General features: G+C 31.5%; 1 protein-coding gene across 1 annotated transcript; it reads left to right on the forward strand.

Annotated features, from left to right (window-relative positions):
* The first annotated feature begins 561 nt into the window (after window positions 1-561).
* On the forward strand, window positions 562-954 carry LOC141300278 (RNA-binding Raly-like protein). The gene has a single exon (XM_073830598.1). It carries the CDS (start codon window positions 562-564, stop codon window positions 952-954), a length of 393 nt encoding a protein of 130 aa, XP_073686699.1.
* The last annotated feature ends 8,893 nt before the right edge of the window (window positions 955-9,847 follow it).

Consider the following 9,847-nt stretch of genomic DNA (forward strand, 5'->3'; position numbering starts at 1 on the left):
GGTACTTACATGTTTCCCAGAAGACAAAATAAGTTAAATTTAGCAAATTCAAAAGTTTTCACCCCCAGCTTAATGCATTGTGTTTTTCTTCTGAAGCATCAGTGAGCGTTTGAACCTTCTGTAATAGTTGCATAAAAGTCTCTCAGTTGACCTCAGTGTGAAAAGATGGATCTCAAAATCATACAGTCATTGTTGGAAATGGTTCAAATACACAAAAATCTGAAGGACTTTTCTGAAGAACAGCTGGCATTTTAACTGTTCAGGACAATGAAGGGACTCATGAACAACTATCACTAAACAAAAAAACAGCTGTGGATCATTCCGGTAACAATGCAGTATTAAGAACAGGGTCATTTTTATAAATTCAGTTATTATTTTGATAAAATAATTAACATTTTGTAAACTTTTGACCTCAACTGGAGATTAATCTATTTTATGAAACATTTCAAACTTTCCACAATGAAACAGCCTTCAAATGCCACACACACACAAACACAAACATTCGCTGTATCAGGTGTAGTTGATGTCGTTCCCATCATGTCTCTGCTTTACAGGAGAAGAATGACCGGGAAGAGTCAGACCAGCAATGTCACGAACAAGAACGACCCACGCTCCCTCAACTCACGGGTCTTTATCGGCAACCTCAACACGGCCATCGTGAAGAAAACCGACATCGAGGTCATCTTCGCCAAGTACGGCAAGATCGTGGGCTGTTCGGTGCACAAGGGTTACGCTTTCGTCCAGTACATGAGTGAAAGGAACGCACGGGCGGCCGTGGCAGGCGAGAACGCCAGGATCATCGCAGGACAGCCGCTGGGTGAGTTCCTTTCTGCTTTACTAAAGCTGTGCTCAACAAAACCGCTGTTTTTGCTCGGCTCTGCCGGACTGACAGACGTTCACAGGGGCCCACGTTGCCTGAGGCGGATCCAGAGCGCGTTTGATTTCGCTTTGTGATTCTTGGACATGCAAAGTGTTTTTTAGTGTTTTGACAGTCGGTGGGAGAGACGAGCGTTGTGCTACATGTCATTGTGGTGGCGTAAAAATGACATTGCCTTTATTTGGGGCTTTACTGTAAAGATACTTGAGAACATGGCAGTGGAACAAGAGATTTAAAGATGAAGTGTGAAATTTTTTTGATGCTAAAATATGTATTCACTGCAAGCTTAATGTGCAGAGACAGCTAGAAGTAAACCATTTGTTGTTTGATTTCCCTGGAAACGCTGTGGCCTTGTGCTGTTTTAATAGGCCTACCGAAAAATCATATTTGGTTGGTTGTTTTTGTGTTTGTTTGTTTGTTTGTTGTGAAAGACTGAAATAAGTAAATACATTTATTTGATCTTTGGAAATGCATTTATTTATAAGAAATGGCAGTGGAATAAGAAGTTTAAAGACAAAGTGTGTACATTTTTATTTAATGTTAAAATACCTTTTTCTCTACAAGCTTAATGTGTTTGGTTGGTTGTTTGTTTGTTTGTTTGCTCTATTTTTTTTTTTTTTTGAAAAACTGAAGTGAATAAATGAATGAATTTGATCTTACAGTTTTAAAAACACCACTATTTTTATGTATTTATTTTTTCCATTGTGAAAAACTGAAATGAGTGAGTGAGTGAGTGAGTGAGTGAAATGAATGAATGAATTACTAAATAGATCTTGCTGTTTTAAAAACACCACATTTATTTATTGATTGATTTATTTATTGTGAATGAATAAGTAAAAAATTAATAATGTGGTCTTGCGGTTTAAAAAAACACCTCTTTTATTTTTTTTTTATTGTTTATTTTTTATTGTAAAAGACTGAAGTAAGTAAATTAATGAATGAATGAATAAATTAATTTATTTATGAATTACTAAATTAGATCTGGCAGTTTTAAAAACACCTTATTTATTTATATATTTATTCATTGCGAAAGTCTGAGGTGAATGAATGAATTAATGAATTAGTTTAGTTGTTTGGGTTTTTTCATTGTATAAAATTGAATTGAAATGAATGAATGAATGAAATGAATAAATGAATGAATGAATGATTTTTAATTAATTAGTTTTTAAAACATTAATTAATTTTAATTTATGTTTTAAAAACACCACATTTTTTATTGTGAATGAGTGAGTAAATAAATAAAAGTAATGTGATCTTGCTGTTTTACAAATGCCTTATTATTTATTTACTGTTAAGACTAAAGTGAATGAATGAATGAATGAATGAATTTAATCTACAGTTTTAAAACACCATTTTGATGTATTTGTTTATTTATTTATTTGGTTGTTTATTTAATTTTTTTCTGAAAAACAGAAATGAATGAATGAATTAATGAATGAATTAATAAATCAATCAATTAATTTATTAATTACTAAATTAGATCTTGCCGTTTTAAAAACAACATTTATTTATTTATTGTGAAAGATTGAAGTGAATGAATGAATTTGATCTCAGTTTTTTTAAACAAATATTTGTTTATTTGTTTGGGTATTTCCATTTTCATTGAAAAAACTGAAATGAATGAATGTTTTAAAAATGCCTCATTGATTTATTTATTTATTGTGTAAGACTGAAGTGAATGAATGAATGAATTTGATCTTACAGTTTTAAAAACACCACTATTTTATGTATTTGTTCATTTGCTTGGTTATCAATTATCCAAATGAAATTAATAAATAAATAAATTACGGAATTAGATTTTTTTATTTAATTTATTTGTTTATTTATTTGTTTGTTTTTATTTATTTATTGTGAATGAATGAGTAAATAAATAAAAATAATGTGATCTTGCTGTTTTAAAAACACCTCATTTATTTGTTTATTTATTGTGAAAAACTGAAGTGAATAAATGAATGAATGAATAAATGAAATTGATTTTAAAGATTTAAAAACACCACCATTTTCATGTATTTGTTTCCATTGTGAAAAACTTGAATTAATGAATATGTAAATAAATAAAAATAATGTGATCTTGCTGTGTTAAAAATACCTAAATAAATAAATGAATAAATGTGATCTTGCTGTGTTAAAATAAATGTTTTAATTTTTCAATTGTAAAAGACTGGAATGAACGAATAATAAAATATACAAAGTAGATAGGAGATGCTTGCATGATTACAATTAGCAAGAAACCACCAGATTGGCTCAACCAATGGTGTGAGTGTTGGGGGCGGTGCTGTCTGTTTTCCAAACCAATGGCAAACAGGGAGAGAAACAAAATCATTATTTGTGCCTTTGTGTTCATTGGCACAGGCATTACACACTTCACTTTTCACTTTTCACCATTTTGTTTCCATTTTTTTCTGAGTTTGATTTCTGAGCTCGTTTGAGCAGCATGTCTAACTTCGATCTATTACAGCGTGTGCAGCATTGTGTGTTTAATCAATAGCCAGTGGACGTTCATTGTCAAATGACTATAAAATTCTGCTATAACACTCACATATTTGTAACCTCCTGGGAGCAGCGCTATTAAAACAGGCGGCCTGACACATTACTTAAACTTCTCTCCATCCTCATTATACCATTGACCTGCTTTACATGGTATTTTTGCATGTGGAAAACATTTTATACATAATGCAAAATATAGCCAGGGGACCCTCATTAGAAATGGCCACAGAGGACCCGCTAAGATAAAATTTAGCTGGAGGTCAGGCTGTAAACATATGCAACTGCTCCACAACTGGGGATTTCTGCTAAATGAGTCTGTTTTTATTAGATGCTAAAGTCAACATGAAATCAAAATGGAATGTTTAATTTTTTAACACGGAATTTCAGACTTGGCTGACATCAGTCGATCATTTTCCCATTCCCTTCCTCCAACTATCAGTCTAAGACAGTGTCTATTTAAACTGAATTTAAAAAATAGTCTATGGTAGCCCGTAGAACCACTTGCAGGAAAGTTGTGAAATTTGGCACACAGATAGAGGGCAGTCTGAACTGTCGCCATAGCAAATTTGGTGTCTTTAAGTCAGTCCATCTAGTGCCACCAACTGTCCAAATTTGCACTCATGTTTATGCCAATGATTTTTGAACTGTAAGGCCTAGAAGGAAAATTCTTTGTTCCTCTGAATCTTTGGACCCCAATGTTTAAGATTTGGTCAAGTTTTGCTATTTTTAATAGTTCAAGAGTACTAGACAGTTTGTCTGATTTTTACCAAAATTGGCAAAATTGGATGATTTTCAGACCATGCTGGCAAAAGTTACATAATTACTAATAAATAAAAGGGAATTAGTTGAATAACATGTGAACAAATTCAAAGAAAGGGCACCCCAAAATTGATGTTGGGCTATATCTCCGCAACGGTTTGGCGTATTGAGACCAAACTGGTGTGTGTTATAACAAACTGATGTGTGTTTTGGAGCAGGTCCTCTGGTCAGGAGATATGATTTTTTTTTTTTTTTTTTTTTTTTTTTTTTTTTTTGCTTATAACTTGACTAAATTAAATCATGGCCAGTTTAAATTTAGGCATAAAATGCTATATTTTAAGTGTGTCTTCGGCACCACACTCTGACAGTGCTCAAAAAGTGGGGCAGTGCCAAAAACTAAAAGTCAAAAGTTATGATGAAAATGTAAAAAAAATTATAATAAATTACATTTAATTAAATTGGCCTTCTATTCTTTGGGTCATGCAAAGAACATAGATACCAGTTTTGCCAATTTTGGTATTTTAATTTACGTTGAAAACTACTCCTAGACTATTCATCCAATTTTCACCAAATTTGACTCTGATCTTCAGACCATGCTGGCCAAAATGTATGGATTTTGTGTCGATATACAAAATGGATATCATTTAACACATGGAATAATCCCAAACTCTGTATGAGGCTGTATCTCTGCAAAGATTTGACATATTGACACCAAACTTTATGTGTGCCATTGTCACCTCACACTGACCATGCCATATCAATTTGGTAACAGCGCCAGCTATTAGTTAAAACTGATAAACCATTCATTAACCATTAATAATACATTTTTCAAAAATGCTTAGAACTTTTCATTAGATTAGCCTATTGTAAACAAACTGGTCTCAAAATATTCTTTGGGTCATGCCGAGAAGATAGATACCAATTTTGCCATAGTCGGCCGAACTTCCTGTCCCCTATTTTGAAATATGACTTTTTCGAACTCCTCCTAGCCCATTGGTCCAATTTTCACCAAATTTAACTCATCTTTAGACCATCCTGGCATAAAGTTATAGATTTCATGTTGATAAATGAAGCTGTTTTTGTATAGCGCCACTACAAATTTAAGACATGATGCCAAAATGACTTGAGCCATTGTCACCTCACAAAGAACACACCACGTTTATTTGATAACAGAGCCAAAAATTATTGGTCAAAAATTATTAGTTATACTAGTAGTGGTTGTGTATATGATTTTTCAATCATTTTGACTATAATCATCTTAAAATGGTTTTAATTTTCTGTCCAATTTCTACAGTTGGTCTGATGCTCGATGCCATGCTTAGCTCCTAATTTTGTCACTGATGTGCTTAGCCCCCTAATTGCTGCTTGCAGCTTTTTTCTTAATTATTGTTACTGCCTTTAGATGTTATTTTGGAATAAATGTAAAATGCTTAAACTAACTAACTAACTTGATAAGATTCATACTTGGCTTTAATAAATATAACATTGATTACATTGTTAATGTAAAAATCTAAAAGAGTTTTTATATTTTTCTGATAGTGTATGTAATGTATGTAGTGTTTGTTTAATCATGAAAATGTGACTAGAATATGAATTAACATTTAATTTCTTTTAAAAAAATTACTAATACATTTTGAGATTGGTAAGATTTTTGAATGTTTTTGGAAGAAATCTTTTATGCTCACCAGGGCTGTGTCTATTTGATCAAAAATACAGTAAAATTGTTAAATATTTTTTACATTTAAAACAGTGGTTTACTATTTAAATATGCTTTCCAACGTAATTCATTCCTGTGATGCAAAGCTGAGTTTTCAGCTTCAGTACTCCAGTCTTCAGTCACACGATCCTTCAGAAATCATTGTAATATGCTAATGTGTTGCTCAAGAAACATTTCTGATTATTATCAATGTTGAAAACAGTTGTGCTGCTTAGTATATCTTGTGGAAACCATGTTACACTTTAACTGACATCTCTTTTGATCAAAATACAGTAAAATACAGTAAAATTGTGAAATATTTTTACTATTTAAAACAGTGGTTTACTATTTGAATATGATTTCAAATGTAATTTGTTCCTGTGATGCAAAGTTGAAGTTTTAGCATCATTACTCCAGTCTTCAGTCACATGATCTTTTAGAAATCATTGTAATATGCTGTTTTACTGCTTAAGAAACATTTCTGATTATTATCAATGTTGAAACCAGTTGTGCTGCTTAGTATATCTTGTGGAAACCATGAAACACTTTAAATGACATTTAACAATGATCCACCACACACTTTAGTTCTCATTGATTATCCATTATAGCAATTTTACTTCTGTAATGTCATCTCATGTTGAATTGAATTTGTTTTCTTGTAAAATGTGACACCTACAGTATTATTTCTTACACATGGTCTGTATTTCATTCAAATACAGCTTACTGGAGTTCAACAGAATTAAATAGAAAGCTGAATTTATGCACTAGGCTTGTTGCCTGTTCTCCATAAAGTCTTATGCAAATGAGCATCAATGTGATCCGTTGACTACCAATAGGAGTGCAGACAGCGAAGCTCATGTGATTTGCCTCCTGATACAGTTGGATTTAATCTCTGCCAGTACAAACCCAGAGACTACAGTCTCGTTTCTTTGCAAGGTGTCTCTTGTTTTGAAAGGCTTTTGCTGCGATTCTTCTCGGGTCTATCTCTCGGTTGTGTCAGCAGCACACAGAGGCTGATGTACGATCCCGGTCTCTTTCATAATCTCCTCGTAGTGCAGGCCCAGCGTGTGGAGTAATGTAGAAATGCTGATATACTCCTCTGGCCGAACAACGAAGGCGAATTCCTTCATTACCGCAGGTCTGCACCGCGGCCCCCACCCTCCAACCCCCCCCAACCTTACCTGGTAATTCCCTAATGGAAACTAGTCGAACGCTGCAGATAACATCACTCTGCTTGGCTGCGATAACACGCGACTCACTCTCCTTTTGGAGGCACAACTACATCAGAGAGAGAGAGCCTTGCAGGATGTTACATATTAATGTTAGCCAGCACTTTGCACTGATAAGCAGCACGGATATACACAGGTATAAACTCACAGACATATTTCTGAACAGTGCACTGGAATCCAACCATCTTTGTATTTAATATTTTACCATATAGGGCCTTAAAAGTTAAGATGCCAAAAAAAATTTCCTAAAAAACTAAATCTAAAAGGATATTAAGATGCCTTTAATACTTCTTGGCTTATGGCCATGAAAACGTTGAAGAACAAACTCGAAAAGTGCCTTTTCCCATTTTTGAACTGTCACCTTTGGCATATAATTCAACAAAGACTGCCAAAGTTGTACTAATAGACCTACCAATCTCTGTGTAAAAATAAAACAATAATTCTGCCATCTTTCTTGTCATTTTTACCCCTGTAATTTTGCAATCTCAAGTGAAAATTGTCATTTTGAGCCCTCTCTACAAAATAGTGGATTACTCAGTAAATATGACATTCAATATTTTGGCTTTCTTCGGTATTTCTGTTTGCCTTATTTATATATATATATATATATATATATATATATATATATAAAAGATAAACTGTCTGAGAAAGGTTCTGAAATTTGGTTGATGATGGTTAACATGAAAAGGCACCACTGATCTATGTAGTTCTCTGTTATAGATCAGTGAAAGGCACATATATTAAGTAAAAAATAAAAATACATTTAAAAATAAATAAATACATTTTAACAAAATAAACTATTAAAATATTAAAAATATATGAAAGAATATGTAAATAAAATTTTTAAGTTTAAAAAAGAGTTAAAAAAAATGTATAAATAAGTACAATAAATAGTACATAAAGAAATATATATAAAATATATAAAATAAATTCAGGATTACATTTTATTACAAATCAACTACATTTACTTTTCAAGTTATTTATGTCTTTATTTATTTTCCTTCTATTACATTAATTAATTATTAATTAAATATAAATAAATAAATGCATTACTTACTTAATTAATTAAATATTAAAAATAAATGAAAGAATATGTAAATAAAAGTTTTAAAAAAGAATTAATGTTTTAAATTAAATACAGAAAACAGTACATAAAGGAAAACTGTAATAAAAATTAATTCAGAATTACATTTTATTATGCATGAATTACTTTTATTTTATACAATTATTTATGTATTTTATTTATTTATTTTCTTCAAAAAACAAATTAATTTTTTTTAATTAGCCGACAAAGTTTCTGAAATCTGGTTGTTCTGACATGGAAAGGCACAAATAATAAGTAAAAAAATTAAATAAATAAAAATAAATAAATAAATAAATAAATCTGAAAATAAATACATAAAAAATAATATATATATATATGTATGTATTTTAAATAAATAACTACATAAAAGTTAAAAAATAAAAGATTAATGTAAAAAATGAATACAGAAAATAATACAAAGAAAAAATAAATAAATAAATAAATTTCAGATTAAATTTTATTACAAATGAACTACACTTATTTTAGTCATTTATTTATTTTCCTAATATTTGTATACTCATTTATTTACCTATATATACTTATATATACTTATATATATATATAAAATTTTACCCTCAGGTTTGGTCCTCCATACTCCATAGGCTGCATAAATGAATGAATGAATGAATGAATAAATGAATGGATTTTTAATAAAAATCTAGCCAGGAGTTTAGCTGATATCTGATTTACTAGTATGTACTGATATTAGTATGTAATTTAGTTCAAAACTGTACTATTAAATTGTACACAATATGATTATATATATATATAATATGTACATATGTATACATATGTATACATATAATATTTACTTTTTTCAATGTTTTAGTATATTAAATAATTTGTACAACTACAAATTAAGTGGTATCATTGTATTTATTCATTCATTCATTTATCTAACTATTTTTTTATTTAATTTTGAAATTTCCTAAATTGCTGGCTAAGCTGATGGATGGATGGATGGATGGATGGATGGATGGATAGATGGAAGGATGGATGAATTAATTAATAATAATAATTTTAAGTTTTTATTTCTTCAAATTTAGTCAGCATTTTAGTGATATCAGTCTTATTTTTTTAAGTAGATATGAGACGTACTTGCATGATGGCTGTCAAGTGAAACAACTTATTTGAAAAGGACTGGTTCAGCAGGACATATGTGTGTGTGGGTGTATGAAGGAACCCGGATGGGAAAATGACGGACAGATAGACATACAGACACAGCACTGAAAGAAACAGAAAATATTAGCTGCTGGCGTTGTGGCGTTCGTGTAGGTGAAACTCCATCTGTGCGTTACCGGCCCCAGCACTGAGAGGAATCTAAAATATTTTCATCATTTTAAAGGTCAGATAAAGGTCAGTATTGCTGAAAGCTATTTCTGCCATTATTATCAGATGATGTGCAAATCTCAACTCGGAGGGGAAAATAAATTCCTGATTGCCAATTAAATCCACACTCGCTCTCATCTTACTGAACTGACATCTTTTATTAGCGAGGCTGAGACCCGCACTGACTTTCATTGAGGCGTCTGGGTGTGAGCCAGAGCTTTCCAACAATTTCCACAAAGCAATTGCTGTTTCTTGCTGTCAATGAATTGATCACGGTAATGGCACATTAGCAACAAGGTGTGGATTAATCAGTAAGCCTGACTCGTGTGAGCAATATCGGGTTTGTTGTAGTCTCAGAGGTGGAGTACAATAGGATACAGACCTAC

Source organism: Garra rufa, chromosome 24, assembly GCF_049309525.1.
Source record: "Garra rufa chromosome 24, GarRuf1.0, whole genome shotgun sequence".
Lineage (NCBI taxonomy): Eukaryota > Metazoa > Chordata > Actinopteri > Cypriniformes > Cyprinidae > Garra > Garra rufa.

Bases quoted from the DNA above. Each gene is read 5' to 3' on its own strand.
- LOC141300278 (XM_073830598.1), top strand. From the start codon at position 562: ATGACCGGGAAGAGTCAGACCAGCAATGTCACGAACAAGAACGACCCA.